Genomic DNA, 22,819 nt, shown 5'->3' on the forward strand with positions numbered 1-22,819 from the left:
AGGTGAGAGGGAAGGGGCTAAATTGAGGTGAGCAGAGGAGCAGCAGATTAATGGTAGCAGATTTAAATGCATGCAGATTCGAAAAAATGTCATGTTACTTTCAAGATGGGATAGCAGGCCTGTTAAAACTAAAAGAGCTTTTAGTTTTTCATTAAGTGAGCTTTTGGTTGGTCAAGTTCGGAAAAGCAAGTCTCTTCCCTCAAGAGCATGCACAGCAGGAATCCAAAGCAGTCATCAATTTCCGGACTGGAAGACAAAAAACAACGCTGCCCCTCCCACACACTGCCCATTAAAATACGTAATTTTTCTGATGGAGGCTTGCATTCTTTGGGATCTAGCCCAGAGAAATCATGGTCAGTGGATTTCCTTATAACTGGGGGCTGAGGAGCAAGTTCCAAACGGGGAATGTTCTGGAACACTCCTTAGGCAAGGCAAAGTCGAAGAGAAGCTTCAGATTTTGCCTACAGGACATTTATAAGATACTTGTCGGTGCTCCAAGAGGACTTGAGACAGTCAACTTTGTGAATATGGAATTTTGTTTTTAATTAGGTTGATCCACAGAGAACCAAATCTAAGGAATCACATTCATTCACTCATTCATTTATTTATTCATTTAATAAACTTGTAGATCTAAACATTTTCTCAAGAGCTAGTGACAGAAAGAAACATAAGATGTGCTTTATCACTTCAGTCGGGACTACACAGGTGAATAAATAATTGCAATGCAGCAATGAGGTCTCAACTGCCAGAAATTCCCTGGCTCTGCCTTCTTCTGTCACTCCTCAGCTACCCTTTGAGTTGTGCTCACATCACAAAGGTGTTGGGCGCATGAGAGAGACAGAGAGAGTCTGTGCATTTCCGGCCCAGACCCCACATTAAGCGCTCCATAGGTAGCGGCTGTTATCCACAGAACCATGCTTTGGCTGGAAGAACCTTTTCCAAGACTGAGAACTCAGGAGGCATGGGAATTTGCATTTTTAAGTTCTCCAGGTTATATAACATTGTGTTTACATACGCGACAACGCTTGTGAATCAGCCCGCGTAATGGCAAACTGTGGAAAGTTTTTGATCAGGGACATTTACTCTCCACAAGGCCCCAAAGCGAGGAGACGCTGCAGCCAGCGACACCGACAGGGGAATCCTTCCTTTTCGCTCCACCTCTTGTCCGGCTGGGCCTGAACTACATTTCCCAGGTCGCCCCACTGCGAGCGCTCCTGCAGGATTGGTCAGAACACCGAGGAAGTGATCGCAGGTCGCCCAGCAACGGGCGGAGTCCTGGATCGTGACGGGAGGCGCGCGCCCCTTCCCTGCTGCCTGCGGTGGGACGGAGCTCCGCTCCACCTTCGGGGCCAGAGCGCGTTCTCCGGGTTTGACGTCCAGCCGAGCGGCAGAGCGGGCTCCTCTGCGCTCTCCCCGTCTTTCCCCCCGGGCCCCGCCCCTTTTGCGCTGGCAGCTGCAAAACTCCGGAGACCGGATTACAGCTGACTAGTCAGCGGAGCAGCCGCGGGCGCCGCAGCGCGCAGGCGCGAGCGGTCGGGCCCCCCGGCGCGCGCGGCGCGCGGTTGAAGCGGGAGTGAGTTTCTGTGTGAGGAGACCTGTCAGCGGGCGATCGGGCGGCTTTCCTGTCAGCCATGGCAGCTTTGCGCTACGCGGGCCTGGACGACACGGACAGTGAGGACGAGCTGCCTCCGGGCTGGGAGGAGAGAACCACCAAGGACGGCTGGGTTTACTATGCCAAGTAAGGGGGCCGCCGGGCCTGGGACGCACCTGGGACCCTGCGCTGCCCTCCCGCTCCACCTGTGAGGGGGGATGGGGAGGACGCGGGCCCCGCGCTGCAGCGTGACGAGAGCGGGGCGAAGTGGAAGTGCTGGTTAAAGAGCTCCGGGTGGATAGTTCGAGGGTCGTCCCCTCACCCCCCCCCCACAGGGGCCGGCCCCCTTGGTGGTCCCTGGGTCTAGCGGGGGTCACCTGGCGGTGCCAGGGCGCGCTGTCAGGGGGCGGCACTGCGCGGTGCAGGGGTGGCAAACCGGTTTAACCCCCTCCCTCCCCTGCAAAAAGATGAAGACATTTTTAGAAGTGTGGTTGCCCAGCTCGCTCCTCGAGGGTCTGGTTTTGGGGGGCTCTAGGAGTGTGTATTTTTTTAACAGCTGTCCTAGGCAGCTTCACTGTTGTTTCCTGGGAAAGTTTTGGAAACCCTGGCAGAGCCTCCTTCCGTCGCTAACGGTGTGAACTTGGGCCCCTGAAAGGACACTTAATCTCAATTTTCTCCTCTGTAAAATGGGTTGATACGAGCATCAATTCAGGCACTGTGCATACAGCTCTTACCGCAGGGCCTGACAGATACTCTCTCCGGTAACTGTTGGTCTTTGCTGACGGCTCCTTAGCTGTGATCACACCCTTAAAATCACCTGGCGGGTGTCTCAAATGCAGATTTTGGGTCTCCATGGAGAACCCACGGCCGCAGCCTCTCGCCTCGGGGAAATCTGTGTTGCTTAGGCTTTCCAGGTGAGGTCGATCATCACCTGGCTTTGAGAAGCGTGCTCGTCAATCCGTGACTTTCAGCACCTGGAAAAGTTTAAAATGAGCTTTTCTCGGGCCCCACTTCCAGAGGTTCTGACTTAATTGATTCGGGCCCTCCCCTCCTCCCTATTGGCGGAGCGTAAAATCTTCCCAGGTGACCCTCGTCCGCTCAAGGTGGTTGCACCGCTGTCTTTGGCGTCCAGGTGGAAAGAAAAACACGGAAAAAAGAGCGAGTTCATCCGTTCGAGACCCGCGGGGATCTTATGTGCGAGGCCGTTTGCTCGGCACTGGTTATACCGCAGCAGATAAGACTCAGTTGGCGTCCCTAAGAGTGACCAGTCTTAGGGCAGAGTGACACGTAGTAAGGTAGTCTGGCACCAGGTGTGTGTGGGTAGGTGGGGCGTGTCAGGGAGGTGACCTGGGAGAGTGAGCACCTGAGCACAAGTAGGGGTAGGTGGGGCAGGACGGCAGCCCCGGTGGAGGGAACAGTGACAGCAGAGACCCTGGGCATGGCCTGTCCAGGGACCGGTGTTCTGTGTGTGGTCCAGGAATGTGACCACGGAGGCAGGGGAGGAAGGACACGGTTCATGGAGGCCCTTTTGCGCCTTGCTGAGGAGCTTGGGCTCTGCTGGCAGGCCCAGGGGTTCCCTGAGGTTCTGGGGCCGGGGAGTGGCATTAGGTTTGTGTCTTTAGAAAGGGTCTCTGGCTCTGGGGAATCAAAGGGACAGTTCCAGGAGCAGGGGGCCGTTAAGCTGTTGCAGGGTCCAGGCTAGCTCCCGAGCAGGCACTTGCTGTTCCTTCTGCCTGGAGAACTGTACGTGATAGGCTCCTTTCCATCCTGCAGAGCTGAGCCTACATGTCACTGCCCAAGAGACCCTCCGGGCGTGTGGGTGCCCCACCCCCATACCTCTCACCTTGTGCATCTGCTTCTTGGTGCTTAGCATTATGTAGGAATCTTGTCCATCCTTTTCCTCCTTTGTTCTGTCTTCCTCGCCCAGATTGTAAACTTCATGAGGGCAGCTTGTTCATCTCAAGGATGCTCCCGGCCTGTCCTACCCTGGACTCCCTTCACCTCTCCTGACCTGCCAGTGACCGGGCTCTTTTCCCTCCTGACTCTGGAAACCACACTCTTCTTTCTCTTGGAGTTTGGGAAGCTTTGCTAATGGGCCCTTAGGAGACTGCCCTTCCAGTCGTTCCTTTTCCCTGAATGGTCTTCCCCGCCGGGCGGCAGGGCCATGCCGGAGGACAGGCCTGTGGAACCTTCTTTCATAGCCTCAGCCCTGTCTTGTGTGGGTGCTGCCCCCTCCCACTTTCCCACTGGCCCCACGGTGCACCCATAGGCCTCAAAGGCACATGTGTCTTAGGGCTCCCCGGGACAGGCGTGGCCAGGAGGGGTCTGGGATGTTCCGCCACTGCTGACAGACCTGTGGGCCAAGAGAGCTGCCTGGCCTTTCTCCCAGCCACGCCACCAATGGCCCCAGAGCAGACCTTCTGGGAGATGGAATCAGGGGGACAAGGTCTTCCTGGGTCGTCCTCCCCTCTCCCCGTTTTCTTGTGAAGCCAGAGGGACGGCCAGCCTCGCCCTGTCAGGAAAAGTTTCCCTTGACCACAGAGCTGGCTGTCCTCACAGTCGGCTCTAGAGCTCCCTGCTAACTTAAACTATGCTTACAATAAAAAACAAAAACTTTGGAAGATGTAATGTGTAAACTATTTTGATCCCTTAGTTTAAGTAAGGTAAGATTACTATTAATTATCTCTTTAGATGACAAGCTTGTTGAAAGGAAAAAAGAAGGCTTGTATTTAAGGGAGAATAAGATAACACTTTGGGGACATGTGTCATAGTTTTCTCTTCATTGAAAAGTCATTTAAGGTTATCATTAAAAAGAACATCTTTTAATTAATTTCTATATATAAGTATTTATTTAAAATAATACTTTGTTGAAAGACACAGTTCTTAGTTCTTCACATGTTAGCTTATTCAGTCCTCTGTAATCCCAAAAAGTAGGTGCTGTTATTGTCCCTATCTTACTGATGAGGAAACTGAGGCACAGGGAGGTGGGTGGCTAGTGAGTGGGAGAACCAGAAAACCTGGGCAGTCAGGTTCCAGAATCCTCACTGCCAAATTACTGTCCCTTGACTTCAGTTAGGTTGGGGTTGTTTCTGAGGGACAATAGTGTTCTGCAGGGGGTGGTTGGCAATGTCTGGAGATGCTTGCTTGCTTTCTTTTTAAAGAGACGGGTCTTGCTGTGTTGGTCAGGCTGGTCTTGGACTCCTGGCCTCAAGTGATCCTCCTGCCTCAGCCTCCCAAAGTGTTGGGATTACAGGCATGAGCTACTGTGCCTGGCCTCGGAGATATTTTCTGTTGCCACAGCTATGGGGAGTGGTGTATCAGCACCTAGTGGGTAGGGGCCGGGTATGCACGGGGACAGCCTCCACAACAGTTACCCAGCCCCAAATGAATGTAAGAAACTCTAGGCGTGTTCTTTCAAAGTCAAAAATGTAGGTTGACAGAGTTTATTTTGTTTTTTAAATGTCTTTCATGATAGAAAAAAATGCTCTGCATTCTATAGCTCCTTTGGAAAGTATTTATTCTGTATATTTACATATGTGTGCCTACTGTGGGCCAGGCTTCGGGGTGGGTGTCTGAGGGCCCGGCTTGACCTACTGAGGGCCTGGGACGCTCTTTACTGCCTGCTACCGAGGCTCAGTGTTCCACTTTGAGGGGTCACTTCATGGATTCTCGAGGGCAGATTTTTTTGGAGCTACGATCCAAGTTCGTTTGATCTGTGCCTATGAGATGAAGACTACTCTTAATGTCAGGCCAAGGAAAGTGCACCTGTGTCTCTCAACTACCTTGAAGCACCAGGTATGACCAGGCAGAGAGCAGGAAGGTTGTAGGTTATTGCCAACGCTTGGTTATCTGATTGCTGTTCCCGTCAGTTTGCCACGACAACAGGAGTTGGTGTACTGATGTTCCCTTTGTGTCAGTGAAGGGCGGCTTAACCTTACTAGGGAGTCAGCACTTCCTTTTTTGCAAGTAGTGTTTGGTGGTGGTTGAAATGCAGAGTAGGAGTTTGTCTTTGCTACTGATACTGTAGCTGGTACAAGGATTTAATCGTTCTCCAAGTCTTGTCACAGGTGTCAGTGTCTCACTTTTCCAGCCACTCCTCGAGGTGACTGTAGTGCAGGGAGACTGGCTGGCTGACTGCAGCTAGCACGGGGAGCTCAGGTGTCCTGCCTGAGCCCAGCATCCCTGAACCATGGCAGAGGCCCAGCCACCCAGAGTTTGTAAAAACAGACCAGAAGCCAGCAGTTTGTGAAGACACCTTGCCTTGTGACTTGCAAAATTTTGTAGAAAATTCAGGCTCTCTGTATTTTTTTTCTTTAAAGGAATATTCACATTTTATCGTCTAAATTAAATAATATTACTTTCTATTTTGGCATGAGTATGTGAACTTTTAGGAAATCCAAACTACCCTTTGAATGCCTCTTGCCGCATCTAGCTGTTTCCCTGATTGTCTTTTCCTGATGACAGGTGTTTCTAGTTATTGACGTGCTATTTCAATTATAACTTTGGGTGTTGTCTTGAGATAAAATGCTAAGTTAGGCACAGAGGTCAGACTAGTTTGTATAATAGATTTGTTCAGAATAATAGCTTGTATTTTGCAGGGCTTTTTATATGCCAGGTACTATGTGAAACCCTTTATGTACACTACCCTCATAGCAGCCCCCAAGATCAACACTAGGATTATTTCCATTTTGCAGATGAGGAAATGAAAGCCAAGAAGTTGAGTGACTTGACCAAAGGTGCACAGCCAGGAGACCTATGGGGCTGTCTTGCTACATTCTTTATTAGGATCAGTGCTTACCAAAACACCTTGAAGTTATATCTGCGGAAAGAATGAACATTTTAGCCGGGCTTGGTGGTGCATGCCTGTAGTCCCAGCTACTCAGGAGGCTGAGGATGAGGGAGGATCACTTGAGCCAAGGGGTTCCAGGCCAGCTGTTTCTTTAAAAAAAATAAATAAATAAACATTTTAAGAAGATTAACTTGCCTAAGTTATATTTGAATACTAGCATTATAAATTAGACATCATGAATTTTGTCACTATATCCTGGAATAAAACTAAAACAAATGTAAAATGCCTTTCTTGGTATTTTGAGTGATTCAGCCAGCTTCCATAGCTGGGGTCCCCATAGTCTTTCTTCCCTCTCTCCCTGCACACCTGGCTGACAAAGCCAGGCTGCTGGGAAATTTCCACAGGATTGCTGCTGCTTCCAACCTGGGGAATTTGACCTGATGCAAACAATAAAATTTATGTTCTGAGTATTTCTTTTTTGAATACTTGTTTTTACTACTCTTGAGTGAATTATCTGGGAGAGAAAAAATTTAATACAATTGGTTACTTTTTAGAAGTGTTAATATTTACTTATTATTTTTTTTTTTGTGTGTGTGTGTTTTTAACAGTCACACTGAGGAGAAGACTCAATGGGAACATCCGAAAACTGGAAAAAGAAAACGAGTAGCAGGAGGTTTGTATGTTGTTGTCATAAAGCAAATAATCTTGTATTTGAAGTGTTACATAGCTAGGAAAATGTCACAGGCAATGAGGTGACAGGTCATTGTGTCTTTTTGGGAGGGCTTTCTGGGAGAGAACCTGTGAAAGAACAGGACTGTCACTCTGAGGAACTTCTGGGATTTGACAGAGAAGGTGATGAGATCGTGAGGTGGAGTGAGGATGATTTCTCACTGGTCTTAAACAAAAAAGTATCAAAATAATTAGGGCCTTTGACTCCCTGTAGTTGCACTGTTTGATGTGGATGCTATGGAATTAAAAACATCAGTGTGTTATGGAGTTCATAAAGATTGCCGTGACTTCTAGGTGCTTCTGAGCAAGTGTATGATCCTTGGAATAGAAGTATGAGAAGGTCCCTGCCCTTAAGAGGTTAGAATCCAGTTGAAGGGACAACATGTACTTGGAAAAAAAAAAAAATGGAACTGCTCTATAATATCGTATGAGGCATCACAAGTCAGCATATGAACTATGTTGGGTGCCTGCTATACATATGGATTATTCTGTGAGCTCATTCGAGGGAGAATTCACTTTTATTGGAGCCACCAGTAAGGTTCATAGTGATCAAGAATGAAATAGATTTTCTTTAAAGCAAGAGGCAGGAATATGGAGTCCAGTTGGGGTAACAGGCCTTCTGTATCTGACACAATTGGAACATGTGACCACAGCCAGTTGAAGTGACCCGCTGTTGTCTGGGAGGGCATGGCACCTCTCCTTCCTGACCTGGGGTGGGTCTTCACTCTGACACATGGAGACCTGTCAGTCTGTTTTGTGTTTCAGATTTGCCATACGGATGGGAACAAGAAACCGATGAGAATGGACAAGTGTTTTTTGTCGAGTAAGTATCTACATAGAAACTACCTTCAGCTGTCTTTTTAATAGGATTTTTTCTTTTATTACAAAAGTAATACACATTGTAGAAAAACATGAAGTAGTATATACCTATAATCTATAATCTTATTAGCAGTGATAACTACTTTTAACAACTTTTGGATTTATTTTCTGTGCACATACTTTCTTTTAAAAAAAGGGAATGCATTGTGTTTAGTAACCTGGTTTTTCCACATGATATATTGTGAGCATTTTCTCATACCCTTGAAGATGATAGTTAGTGGCTATAGAGTATTATTTTGCACAGATATACTATAATTTATCAAATTGCCTATTGGGCATTGATGTTGTTAAATTCCTATTATTGGGAATCTATAATTATAAATAATGTTTTGAGTATCTTTATCTGTAAAACCTTTTCACTTCTCTGATTCCATCTTTAGAATAAATTCCAGTATTAAACAGCAATAGTAACCAGCTGTCCGGCGTATAGCATGAGCCAGGCATGATTCTAATCACCTTCTATCTGTAGTGTTAGCTCATTGGATCTCCATGGTGCTCTGAGAGGTGTCATGTTACCATCCCTGGCTTTCTGCTGATGACACAGACTGAGTAAGTGGTTTGTTAAGGATCCTGCGGCAAGTAAATGGCAGAACCGGGATTTGAGCCCAGCACCTGCTCCAGGGTCTGCACACTCGGCCACCACAGTTAAGAGGGGAATGAATGTTTCATGACTATGCACGTTTAAATCAGAAGATTGCGTATTTGATGGGATTAGGATTGATTGGTTAATAGAAGTTGATTTAAGCAGGAATTATTTTTCTTAAGTTATGTATGTAACATAAATATTTTCTTTGAACGTTTGGTTCGAGTACACCAGGCTTTGGGGTTGGGCCAGGCCTGCTCTCTGCGTGTGGGTCTGCTCCTTCCCCAGCACACCCATAGCAAAGCATCTGCAATTTCTACTTTCGCTTTCTTTAAGGTTGAGCAAAAGCTTATATTTTCAAAGAATCTGAATGCTACATCTCCTGGGAGTATTACGGTGTTTTTCGAGCATTTTCACTGTGCTTGATGGAACCAAAACAGTTTTTTTTCCTAGCTACTTGTCTTTGAGGCTCTCCAAAACATTCAGCCAAACTTTCATAGATATAGTGATAATTTTCACCCCACTTCTTATTAGTTCATGTAATAATAGTTCATTAAATAATGTAGTCACAGTAACAAGTTCAAATGGCATAAGTGGTTTTTGAACAAACATGGCAAACTCTTGGTGCATATCCAATACTGGGAGCAAATGGGCCAAAGCTTGCTTGGGAGGAATGTCTCAGCCACCATGGGCAGCTCCAGAAAGACGGGGCTGTGTGGCAATTGAATAGGTGGCATGTTTGTTGTTGCCTGTTAGTGTGTAAAAGGACTTCTCCCCTGATTTGTAAAAGCTTTTTTCCTCAACAAATTAAGGATATCAACTTATTGGTTATATGTTGCAAATGTTTTTTCCAAGTTTTTCTTTTAACTTTGTTGATTTTTAAAAAATCAACTATAGAATTTCTTAAATTTTTGTGTAGTCATACCCGTTTTCTCCTGTGTAGGCTTTGCCTTCACATTAATGCTTGGCAGGTTCTTCCCCCGAAGTGGGTGTTAATCTTAATCAACCTAGAGCAGTGGTTCCCAGGTGTGGTTCCTGTACCAGCAACATTAGCATCACTTGGGAATTTATTAGAAATGTACCTTCTTAGGCTCCCAGGCTCAGACCTGTTAAATCAGCAACCCTGGGGACAGAGCTGGCAACCTCGCTTTAACAAGACTTCCAGGAGATTCTGTCGCACACTAGTTTGAGAGGCACTTGTCTACTCCAGAGCAGGGGTTGTCGACTTTTATCTGAAAATACATTTTAGGCTTTTCCAGCCATGTGGTTTCTGTTGCATTTATTCAGCTCTGTCATTGTAGTGAGAAAGCAGCTATATACAATATATAAATGATGGGCATTGCTGTGTTCCAATAAAATTTTATTTACAAAAACAGGCAGTAGGCCAGATTTGGCCAACTCTAAGTCTTAATCTAGAGGAATAAGCAGGGGCTTTGGAGGCAAGCTTGGCTCCCCTGCTGGTCACCTCGCTTCTCTGAGCCTGTTGCAGTGGTGTGCTGGTAAATGTTTAATGGCAGCTGTTTAGGGGAATAAAAGCCTAGATTTGTTTCTATGGTGTAAATACTTTTACCGTTGCCAATTTCAAGTTGCCAAGGCAAAGTCACTGAGGAGTTGGGAAGAGATAGACACATTTGGCTTTTGTGAGCTGCACAGCACTGCTCTGTTTGTGTATAACATTGGGGTCATAGAGCTCATCCGTCAGGCAAGAGATGTAATAAAATAAAGGTTGGATTATTCTTGGGTCTTAGTATTTATAGGATGATAAGTATAGATTTTAAACTATATAATTTTATACACATTATGAATACATTACATATTAAACCTCATCTATTTCTGGAGAGTTCTTAATTGTATTTAAAGATATTTTGAGGTCTTTATTTCAAATTCCAAGAATACATTTAAAATGTAAACAATCTATTATAAGGAGTAACTTTTTAATCCATGTGTGCCAATATATTTTAATATTGTTTCTATAAGATTTAGATCAAATCAAAATTAGAGTGCTTGTAGGAGGTATGAGTACAATCTTAAAATCAAAACCATTAGAATTTTATTACTTGGCTAATTTCACATTTACTATTAAGGCTTTTATCATTTTGAGTTTTCAGCTTCTCTGCCAGTCTTTGGGCCCTTGCACAGGGCTAAGAGATTTAATTGAAATCTACCAGGAAGAGTGGCTGACAGATCTTATAACCACACTTACAGAAATTAAATAAAAACATTCTCAAGAAGCCTTTTTTTGAGATTTGAGGATACAAAGTATGTGTTCCAGCGTGTTTCACAGGTAGTTCTGAAGGAAAGGCCTCCATGACTGTCCAGGCAGGAATGTAATCCTCAGGGAGTCCAGAAGATAGATTAAATGGGCGCCTGCTCTTTCCAGGCTTAAGAGTAAGCCCTTTGGTACGTGAAAAATGGGGTTTGCCTAAACTATAAGATTATATGTATGAATGCCTATGTTCACTGCTTTCTCCTTTTCTGTGCAGCCATATAAATAAAAGAACTACCTACTTGGACCCAAGACTGGCATTTACTGTGGATGATAATCCGACTAAGCCGACCACCCGACAGAGGTACGATGGCAGTACCACCGCCATGGAAATTCTCCAGGGCCGGGATTTCACAGGCAAGGTGGTTGTGGTCACCGGAGCTAATTCAGGAATAGGTAGGCTGTTAACTTATGACACTTTATTTATTTTTTGTGACTGCTATCATGAAATCCACTTAAATCTAACTATGATGGAATTTTGTCTCATGGTTCTCTAATTTAAAATGATTTTTAGCCTTCAGCTATCATTTCATTAAAATCACGACCTTTTTTTAAATCCCAGTGTTATCATGGAGGGGTACGTAGGGGCTGACCTTGAAGTCTCTGAAAGCTGAACACTCAGCAAAAGTCCGTGGCTATTTTGGTATTCAGGGATTGGAGACAACAGGCTCCGTCTAAGAGTTTTTGACCTGGTCTGTGTGGTGTACAGACATATTCCAATTACCTGGGTTATTCAAACGAAAGTTGATTAGTAATAAAATACAGGGAACAGCAAGGTATTAGGACTTTGGAACAAAAGGTACTGCAGGCTTTGGTTGATCACTGAGCATATCGTTTTCTTTTGCGAACAGGATCTTATTTCCGTATAAAATTGGAGAATTAGTTTCTGTCTTAACCTCTAAATTAACCCTCCTAATTGCCAATGTCTAACCACAGTGACCGTCATGCGGCAGATGGCTTGTGAGCATCCTTTCTTCAATGTCGTGGGCTCCTAAAGAAATAAGAGCAGAGCAGATGCTTGCAACCTTACTCTTCATGTGATTTTATTATTTTGTCTTGGTCCGTTTACATGAATATCCGAATCAGTTAGAACCAACTGCTTTGAGTAAGGGCATGCATCCTTAGATTTGTTTACAGACAGAAAAAATGGAATTGCACTTGGCTGTCTTCTGGCAAGTTCTGTCCTTTTGACTCTTCCAGCCCCCACGGTGCTCCCCTTGCTGGCTGCCTCTCTCATAAGCTTTTATCTCCTGTACTCTCCCCTTTCTCTGTCTTAAATTTTGACCACCTCCTTCTTGAACCCCCAGCAGCATGCTCTAACGTCATGAGGGTAAGCATGAGGGGTAAAAATACATTGTTAAAGGGTCAATCGTTGTGTGGCACAGGTTCTAAAATCCAACAGGCTATAATCCGAGAGCAGAATTTTTTTTTACTGTACTTGCCTACTTTGCCTTAGAGAAGCAAATGGATTTTTTTTTTTTTAATTGGAAGGAATTTATTTATTTAAAGTCAACTCTCACACCTCATCCTGGGCTCAGAATATGTTCAGTTCAGTTTTCTGAACTTCTGCATAGGAGCAAATTCTATATAATCGTCATTGATGTCCAAACTGATGGCATGATATTAAAAATAATGGCTGGATCTTCAAGAAGCAATATGTTGTGTTGATTGTATTGACTACTGTTATGGTGAATGTGTGGACCAGTACATTGCAGAATAATTAAGAAAAAAATAAGGATTTAAGGACGTAAGAAAAATATCTTTTTTTATTTAACACTCAGTTAACCAGAAAATTAACTAAGAGATCTCATTCCTTTAATCTTCCAGCTAGACTGTTTTTCTTTAATTAGTAAGATATGTGACAACTGATTATTTTCTGCGTTAAGTGTTCAAACTGCTCCGCCTGACATTAGATAGCAGACCTTTGAATGTAGCCAGTGCTCTTTCAAAGATTTGCAACACTAGGCCTATGACGTTGTAATCCAGGACCAATAAGGTTCGTTCAGAATATAAAACGGGCTATGTCTAGTTGGATATTTATTCATAATGGAAAGAGAAGAGATTCTGAAACATTGAGAATAAATATGTTGTTGATCAGAATGTCCTTCCAACCTTTTGGAGTAAAGTTGAAAGTGCTTTGTGCCTCTTTGCAGCTCCCACTTCCCCCAAGACCCTTCCTGATCTCCATCACTCGTTTTGCAGACACTGCAGGAGGTGTCTGTGGTCCAGTCGGATGTTGTGGCAGATCGTAACCCTCAGGATGGCACAGATGGTGCGGAAAGTCTTAGGGAGACCAGCCTTTCCTACTCAAGCACCTGCCGTTCTTTCCCCAGCTCTAACCTTCCCTCAGAAATTGCCTTTAACATTGCCACCTCACCCCACTCCCCTCCACCCTCGGGAAGCATGAGTCTAGGTGAGTGCTGAAGATCTTTATTCTGAATTTTGAAATAATATCCTACTGAAAATTCCAGGCAATCAAATACTCGCAAATCACTTTCACTCTGCAGCAGTGGTGTCAGGCTTAAAGAAAGGAAGAGGCTGAAGATAGGCACATGGCTTTGCTAAGTTAGCTTTTATGTCCTATGTGGCTGCGTTTAGAAAGTGTCCTTGCCCCATTGGACTGTGGCTTCCAGATAAAGTCCTTCCTTCTACTGAGCTATGCAACGTGCCAATTTATAAATTGCTATCGCTGCTTTAGTTCTGCCCATTGCAAACGAAATAGCTGAATGCTGAGTGAATCTGGCATCTTCATTTCCCAGACCTCTGGGACATTCAAGAGTCATCTCTCAAAGCTTTATTGGTGTGGGGGTTCCCTTTGGCCACTCAGGAGAGCTTGTTTTCTATGTATAAACTGTTAAATCTTGTGAATGTTGTTCTTTTTGAAGCAGAGTGGCCTGGAACAAAACATAACAGTATTTGAGTGGTGACTCCACAATAAAAACATAGATTCCTAATTTGCCTCACAATGGCTGATTTACAAATCTAGTATTTCCCGTAGTTCCTTTAAAAAAGAAAAACAAAGTCCCCACGAGGCACTGCTTTGTTAGAGCTGCCACTGGTGAGAATCTCTGATGTGGAAGGGGACATCTCTCCCTTGACAGACTTTAGGGCTATGATGGGGTCCTGCTCCTTTGACATGGCCTGTGAGCAGACTTTGTCTTATCATCTTCCTCCTGCCGCCTGTAAGTGATACAGAGCTATATTTTGAATTTTTGATATTTGCTATTACTAAGCCAATTGGAGGGATTCTTCCTTAATTCATCTCAAAGAGACCAGTGTGATTTTGGAAGATAAAAGCGTTTGGAGGAAATGTCAGAATAAAGCATTAAGGGTCCGTGAAATCCTTGTTTATACTGTTAAGGTTCATAGGCAGATATTAACCACTGTGGACTGGACTCAGCTGTCCATATTGGGAGTGGGCAAATGATGGTCCTTGGGCTAAATCTGACCCGCCGGCTGATTCTGTAAGTAAAATTTTATTGGAGCATGCCACACCCATTTATTCCTATATTGTCTGTGGCTGTTTGTATGTCACCAGCAGAGTTGAGTAATTACGACAGAGGTTCAGAAAGCCTCAAATATTTATTGTCTGGCCCTTTACAGAAAGTTTGCCGACTCCTGCATTAGGTGACCTAGTCGCTTTCAAAGTAAGATCACCCAACATTCTCTAAATTGATCATCATTTAGATGAAATGTAGATAAGTATCCAAATTATCTGTGGCCCAGGCCACAGGAAGGTTGTAGCCACACGTCGTATGTATTATAACTGTTGGGGACATCCCACCACTGTCCTGCACTCCTTGCCTCACTGGTGTTTTCCATTTCATTTTAGGGAGCTGTAGGGATTAGGATGTTGCCTCTTCAGAAACTAACACTCTTCTCTCCTTGACCTTTGTTTAACCAGCTTTCTGAACCTGAAGAACTTTGTAGATTGAAAGCTGTAGCTTGTGGACCTCTCTCTGTGGAGATCAACATCTCAGTGTCCAGGGGGAAGTCATCTCTTCACCCAAAGCTGCTTCTAGCAGATCAAGAGGCCTGGAACTCCGCAGTCCTGAATGCAGTAGAGACAAGGGAGGAGTTCATTTCTGTTCCTAACATAGTATGAGCAGGAAGGGCCAGGTGTCTCACAGCTTGCTGGAGTTAGCAGCTTGATGGCTCTGATTTGGCAAAAATGAATGGAAATGGCTTCAACATGGTGCTCGTTACATGCAATTGTTATTGTGAAGTTTCAGGAGAGGGAATTTTTTAGGTTAGGGAATTTCCCACCTTGAAAGGTGCCATGGCTGCTTTTCTAGACTTGACCTGTCAACGGAGCTAATTTGGCTATGCATATAAATGATTTAGTTAAAAATGCTGCCCCCTTGAATCTGCAGGCTGACATGTGCTTATCAAAGGCAGGAGCCTTCTAATGAGGGGTTAATTGAATGCTTAAATGTGGGAGTACCTGCCCTGTTCATTGTCTCCTTTCTGAAACATTTGTTGGAACTCATGCAGATTGTTGCCCTGAGCAGATGGATTTATTATCATCATATTTAAGGAGTGACATTCAGAGTTTCGCCAAACATGGGTTTTAAAACTTTTCACAGGTATGAGCAAATTAGGTATTTGCAGTTTCATATTCGGTGGTAATGATAAAACTTTCTTTTTAACTTTCATTCTTAAACCAGTCTTGGCTAAAATTTGATTTTTAAATTTCTTTTAGAGTTTGTTCAGGATGAAAAGTTTTCACCTTCTGAACCTTTATAACACTGGGCTGCATCAAATGTGGGGACTTTAAATCAAGAATAGACTAGCCTAGTTTTGATTTTTGAGCCAGAGGACCCATTAAGAAAAACTGCTTCCCCCCGCCCCCAAACATATAACAGATAGCCACACTGGTATATGCCAGTACAATGTATTTTAGGGCTGACACTTTAATTTTCTATTGGTGTTTATGTTACAAAATCACCTCCCTAAGATTTATTATGGGGATCTATATATATGTACTTATATATTAAAATTTATATTTTGAGGTATAAAAAGTACATGCACAAGGTATCAGTCAACCACCCTAAATTTGTTCTTGAAACAAAATGAAGGTATCATTTTCAGGCAGGGAATCTCAAAATGTTGTTATAGTGTAATGTTGAAATTGGTTCTTAGCTTAGAGAGCCCACTTTTTAAAACTTGGGATTTTGTTCCTAAATCATCTGTTGAAATTACAGTGTGAAGTATAGTTGCCATGTTCTTTTATCCTACAAATCATCACCATGATGAATTCGTATCTGGTGTAAATTCTAGCAGTTTTATAGTAATACAGGAAAATTACTTTTTCTTCATGTTGAGAAGGGTATTCATTCTTAAGATTTTAAGTCTACACTTACCAGTTATGGACTATATTATAGTAGCTTCCTTTATACTTTTGGTTGTTCTCTTTTCCATACCTAAGTTTTACTAAATTTTGCTTTCAAGTCTAAACCATGCCATTGATTTTTTCCCCCCAGTTATTCCAAAAGATCTCATAAATCTGAGGCCATAGCAAACTTACATTTGGTTGTTTTCATAGGTATGGCATACTCATATGAAATCACTAAACTTGGGGTCTGAAATGCCTGATTGCAGTTTTCTTTCTGGCTGTTGACAAGACTGAAACTAGTGAGATCTTGGCATTTATCTTTTTAAGAACCTGGTACTCATTAAATAGAAGAAACAGTTCAGAAATAATCTAAATAACCTTTTGGGAATTTAAATTCCCATTTTAAATTAAAAACATTTGTGACAATTATTCTCTTATGCTAAACTATACTCATATATTAAGTCAAAAGATTTTGAAATTATTTTGTTCTGGGAAACTATGGAGCTTTTTGACGATATTAGAAAAAGTTCTTGAATGACATCACATAAAAATTGAAAATACCTTATGACTTAATCATTTTACACTGAAATATTGGACACTGAAGATACATGGAAATCACATGATCAAAGGATTTGAGAGGTAAGTATCTAAGGGAAGAGATCAATTTAAAACATTCTTATGAACCTCATCTCATAATTTGGTAATCCCATGTAAAAGACTTACAATGGGGGTGTGTGTGTATGTGTATATACATATGTATCTAAAACATTTTTTTGTAATAGGTATGCAGTAGTCCCCCTTTATCCATGCTTTTGCTTTCTGAGATTTCAGTTACTCAAGGTCAACTGCCATCTGAAAATGTTACAGTATTTTGAGAGACCATATTCATATAACTTATAGTACATTATGATTATTTTATTATTAATCTTATACTGTGCCTAATTGATAAACTTTATCATAGGTATTATGTATAGGAGAAAACATATATAGGGTTTGGTACTCTATCCATGTTTTCAGGCATCCACTGGGGGTCTTGGAATGTATCTCTTGAGGATAAGGGGGGACTACTGTATGTATATACCTAATTAGATCTCGACTGAAACTTTTGTCACAGGAGGTCATCAGTCGAATTTAATACTCAAATGTGGATTTAGATTTTAACTTTTTTATAGTGTCAGCATAACAAATGAGGGTCATAGAAGCTGTTGTTCAATGGCAAAGTGGTTCAAAGTCATTTTAAAAATATTTTAAAATATTTCTATTCTAGTTGAGGTTGTGTACTGTTATGTAAGATTTGAAAATTGATTATCTTGAAATAATTTGATCTTTTGCTTTTTCATACTACAGTGACATAGTAAGAATTGTAATAGAAGAACGTGTTCTACATATTTTCTGTAAATTAACCTAAAAGCAGAAATGTCTTTGTGTCTTTTTATTTTTTCGCCACTAGAGGGCTCTGTTGCCCTTTGATATAATTAAACAAAAGATGTTGCATCTCAATATAGTTTTGTTTCTCTCGACCGGTCTTGGTTTCATTTTTGTTAAGTAATGCCTTTTACTTTTCTAACGTATCTTTTAGGTCTTGGTCTTCCAGGTGATAGACTTCAAACTGAAGACTGTTACTAGTGTCATGTTTGTTTCTTTTTCTTTCTCTCTCTCTCCCTTTTTTTTTTTTTTTTGTTTGTATAAAATGCCAGGGCTGAAGAGATCCATTTAATAAAAAGGCCCATTGTATTCAGGGAGCAGCCTGTTCTGCCAAATTACACAAGGGCATGTGTTTTCATAACATTATTGGTTTTGAGTGTGCTGGCCTATCAATAATGTGATTTTTTTTTTTTCCTAAGTGGAAATTGTAATATTTAAATATTAATGCCTCTGTTTAAGGTTCATTTAGAATGCCTATAATCTCCTTTGCCCCTGCCACCAGCCTTATCCAGTGTTATATAATTTATTGTAATTAGATTGTGTATTAATGATATGTTCTTGTACTGGAAGAAAATATGTCTTTTTGGGCCCAGTATAGTATGCTTCTTAAATAAGAGAGGTCATATTAAACTAAATACTTAATATGAAGCAGATAGCCAGTACTCTGCACAATTTTTATTTTGGCTTTATAACTAAAGTTTGAGGCAGCCCATTAATCGTGTACTTCAGCTGTCAAATTGAAATTTGGCCCAGAAAAGAACACACTTCAGCTTTATAACACTGCTGCTTTTCAAATTTTAAATGGGGACAAAGTGAATACACTATATTATATGCGTTTATTTATATTTTTTCTCAGCAACGTTTTTCTCTTTTGAAAATGTTAAAAGCCTGAAAACATAGTGAATATACTTGCAACATTGCAAAAGTGTTTCACCAGAGTAAAGATGTTTTGGTCATTCATATACAAATGCGTTCATTGTTTATCAAATTGTTAAAACTAGATGGCTATTCTGGGAATTATTATAGAGTTTTATAACATGAGATGCTGACAGTTGAAACCCCCTTGACCGTTGCTTGTTTGGTGACACATCCTTTCCTGCACTTCTGCAGCATGTAAGTGAACAGTGTTCAGCTATGAGTTCTCTGCCTTTTCCCAAATAACGTTTGGATCACTAGGAGGGCTTTCTTGCAAAGATCTCTTAAATTAAGGCACCAGGAGATGGACCAAAAAGCAAATTCCAATAGGCTGTGTTTCTTGCCTAAATTTATTACCTCCCTTTGGCTTAATAAATAACAGTACATTTCATGAAGTGCCAGTTTTGATGTGCACAAACGTAACTGAATGGGGTACGTAGGAAGTGTTGAGTTGTGTGACATGGTTTGATTCTGATTGTTTCAACTCTTTGACTTATTTGTTTACCAGGCTGTGCGGCTTGGTGTTTTTGTTTGTTTTGGATCCTTCATGTTAGAAGCCATATTCAGATAGTGCTGTCTCTGAAAGCAAATTAAGGTTTCCTCCCTAGACTCTAAGAGGAGATCTGGTGAGGAAAAGATGGTGTACGTGAATGGGAGAGAGTATGAGTATGTGTGTGTGATGGGGGCGGGGACAGGGAAGACACTCATCCCATTGTCTTTGCCGTTCTCCCTAGGGGTGGGATTGTAGCAAGGTGAATGGAGCTAAGCCTTTTGTGTAAATAAATTATCTCATATGAAGAGGAACAAAATCAGAATCAAATTTCTTGTGCGGTTGAATGGAAAGTAAAGTTAAAACTCACAAGATGCTTTCCATTTTCATCCTTACCTCTTCATTATTCTAGCTTAGTGTTTATTAATCATTTTAATATCTTATGTAATATCTTGATAGCTCTTTAGAATTTATGCTATATTTATTTCTCACCACTGTGCTTACAGAGAGGTGAAGTAACTGGGCAGAGATCACAAAGCTCTTGAGTGGTGGATGCCTGCAGCACTAGGGCTAAAGGACTTCTGACTCTATGCCTAGGGCCCCTCCGCTGTATTTGCCACCCCGTGTTTGGAGGAATAATAATAGCACATGGTCCTAAACGAGATCTTCCCAAGCAGCTCATTCAGTTTGTTAAGCCTGAGTCTGGACTCAACACATTTATTTCAGCAAATCTGTGAAGACTTGCTCTGTGCCAGGCCGAGTGCTAAAGGTGGCAGCTGCAGGAAGGGCCAAGGTGGATTTGAGTTCTGATTTGGATGTCGATCATGGATTCGTACACTAGTGCTTTCTTTACCAAATTCCCCTTTGCTGTTATCATAAAACAGGAGTTGGGGAAGAATTCTGGGGCAATGGGAACTAGCATTTGTCAAGCTTGTATATATGCTGGGTGTTAGGCTGGATGATCTTTATTTTTTTTTTAAAAATATTGTTATTAAACATGTATTCCTTGTGGAAAATCTAGAAAATGCAGTTAAGTATAAATAAAAATAAATGGAGGTTAAAACAAATCATCCAAAATTCATACTGTTAACATTTAGCATATATGATTCTAAGCATTTTTTCCCCCTTTTGTGATTTTTCTATTTATGGATTTTGAATATCTTTCTGTGCCATTAAATAGTCCACATCTTAAATGGCTGCATTGTATTCCATTATATGGTTCCAATCATTCTCCCTGTGTGGCACATTTGGGTGGATTCCAGCTTTTTAATAGCTATGAAATGGAGATGAACATTTTGTAATTAAATGTTTGTAACCATCCGTGACTATTCTGTAGTTTTATTTTGTGGAAGTGAAATTGCTGAATCAAGGGATTTGCTTTTTAACCTTAACATCTCGATTCATTTTGTCCAGCCACACCTAGGAAGGTTGTACCAATTTGAGTGCCCATTTGCCAAGCACCGTTGCCAACCTTGGGAGTTAGAAGTTTTTAAAAAGTATTGTTTTAATTTTCACATTGCTGATTATTAGTAAGGTTGATAATCTCTTCATATGTCTGGCCATTTGTGTGTTTTTCTCTTTTTATGAATTGCCTTTTCATCTCATATGCATGGCTATTGGATATGTATCGATTGCTAATTGATTGCTTGCTTTATGTGCTATAATTTAATTTTCAAAATGTCCCTTTCCCTTAGAAGTTAATTTATCTCAAAGTGTCTATTAAGTACGTATTCAATCCTGTGATCAAGAGGAAATTCACAGAGAATGAAGTTGACCTAACTCCCCAGTTTGCTTCACTAAAAACTTAAAAGCATACAGCTGATCTGTTATAACAGCTACAACTCAAATCACAGGCCCTGCTGCTTCGGGACTTGCATTGGAGGTGGGAGCAGCCCAGAAAACTTGAAGTTGGCTGGCTTACAATGGTGGTTGAGTCCCAAGATAATACAATAGGAGAGATTTGATTATTTTCGTTTTTTGATTTCCCCCGGCTGTGAATGATAGTAACACCTCTTCAGAGCTTTTCTATGTAGTCTCTCATTTGATGAGCCTGCTCCCACATGGTGAAATTGTACCATTGCTGAAAATAGCTTTGCTGACAGTTGGGGCAAGCTGGATCGGTAGCGGGTTTCTATCTGGAAAGGTGCAGCAGAGGAATCCTGACTCTTGAAGCAGACATGACCTAGTTTTGAAACCTGGGCTAGCCACTTCCCATCTGAACTTGGGCAAGTTATTTTCCTTCCCTGAACTCTTGTTCCACATCTATGCAACATGAACAATACTCCTACTTTGCAAAGCTGTTAAAGATGGGGGAACTCCGGAGGGCCCAGGGAATTGTCTGCTCATCATTGCAGACACTTAATAACATGTAGCCATTTCTGGAATGGGAGGCAGGGGGATTGAGTTACTTCTGGAATTAATTTTGTATTTTCCTAGCTTCCTGGTTTTTGGATCCTCAAAAGGCTACCATAATCTCTGTGAGTTTGTCCTAAAATGACCTTTCTAAATAACTGGTTTAGGCATTGACTTGTCTTTGGTATGAAAGGAAACATTTTAGATATTTTTTGGTTGGAGGTCAGATAGTAGCTTCATCTAGAAAAAGAATCAAATGGAAGGAAAAAAAAAAAAACCAGATAAGGTTATTTTTGTTACAGTCAAGGAGGAAAAAAGATATATTAAACTTGGAAAAAGGGAAGAAAGCTATTATACTTGAAAAGAGTGCAGAATGGTAACATCTTTATTACTGAGAGTTTGGCATTAGAGCAATTGTTCACTTGAGTTTGTGATGATTTATAGGACTGCCTGGTATATTAAGTGTAAATGTCCAACTTTGATGTCCCATTTACTTGATCACACCCAAGAATGTATCAGTGTTTGAATATAATTTTAGCAGTGCTTAGGTATGGCAGTTTTATTGGAGACTACTGGGACATGGTAGGAAGAGAGCTATACTATGAGACAGATTGTCATTAACTTACGTGAACTAAGACAAGTCACTTAACTATTTTGAGCCTTACTGGAGTTCAAGACCAGCCTGGGCAACATAGTGCAACCCTGTCTCTACAAAAATCACATAAATTCATTTAAAAATGAATATAAGGTTGCTTGCGGTTGCAAGGAAATAACCTAACAGTTATAGAAACAAAAAAAGAATACTAAAGGGAGGATTAAGGTGGGAAGAAGATGGAGGAAGAGAGTAATTTCATTCTCTTAATGGATGAAATAAAATAAGAGTTCTTGATATTTTTTGTTAGCATGTGCTGAGAGGTTTCTGCAAGTGTCTTCTTCAGGATTTACAAAGGGAACCAGATGTCAAGTAACAGGGTTGTACATCATGTAATTGATTCAGGGGTTATGACTAGAAAATTTTAACAGATGCTGTTCCATCTAGAGTTGACAGGTTGTGACTTTAGCCAGATATTCAGGAGAGAAATTCCATATAATAAGAAACTCTCAGCAGAGGCAGGAACTTCCATGGGTTGTAATTGTGCTGAGATTTCATAGATGGAAATATTGTAGGTTTTGGGGCAATACGGTTTCTTCCTGGTTACCTTAAGCTTCACCTGTCTGGGTCCTCATCTCTGCCCATGATGCAGAGCTAGTTCAAATGCAGATGGGGAATTCAGTTGTGAACGGGGTGCTGTTTGCTTATATGACATCAGCTAAGTTGCTGGCCACATCTTGATTCTTGGAAACTGATTTCGTGGTGATCACACAAAGCAAAAGAATGAAAATAATCAATCTCTTTCCAGTGGGGAGACTGCACTGTGTCAGCCGCCAGTGGCTGTTAGGAGGGACTCTCAAAACTTTTTGCATC

General features: G+C 41.9%; 1 protein-coding gene across 3 annotated transcripts in view; it reads left to right on the plus strand.

Moving 5' to 3' along the window:
- Positions 1-1,512: 1,512 nt before the first annotated feature.
- Positions 1,513-22,819, plus strand: part of WWOX (WW domain containing oxidoreductase) — a 911,117-nt gene continuing 889,810 nt past the window's right edge. The window contains exons 1-4 of one of the 3 annotated variants that reach the window (XM_069497831.1): positions 1,513-1,738; positions 6,989-7,053; positions 7,875-7,932; positions 11,055-11,233. In XM_069497831.1, coding sequence (XP_069353932.1) covers positions 1,632-1,738; positions 6,989-7,053; positions 7,875-7,932; positions 11,055-11,233 — 409 coding nt within the window. In that variant the 5' untranslated portion in view covers positions 1,513-1,631. The remainder of the gene's footprint in view (positions 1,739-6,988; positions 7,054-7,874; positions 7,933-11,054; positions 11,234-22,819) is intronic. The other 2 variants (XM_069497833.1, XM_069497832.1) reach the window with 2 other exon arrangements.

This window comes from Eulemur rufifrons, chromosome 23 (assembly GCF_041146395.1).
Source record: "Eulemur rufifrons isolate Redbay chromosome 23, OSU_ERuf_1, whole genome shotgun sequence".
Taxonomy (NCBI): domain Eukaryota; kingdom Metazoa; phylum Chordata; class Mammalia; order Primates; family Lemuridae; genus Eulemur; species Eulemur rufifrons.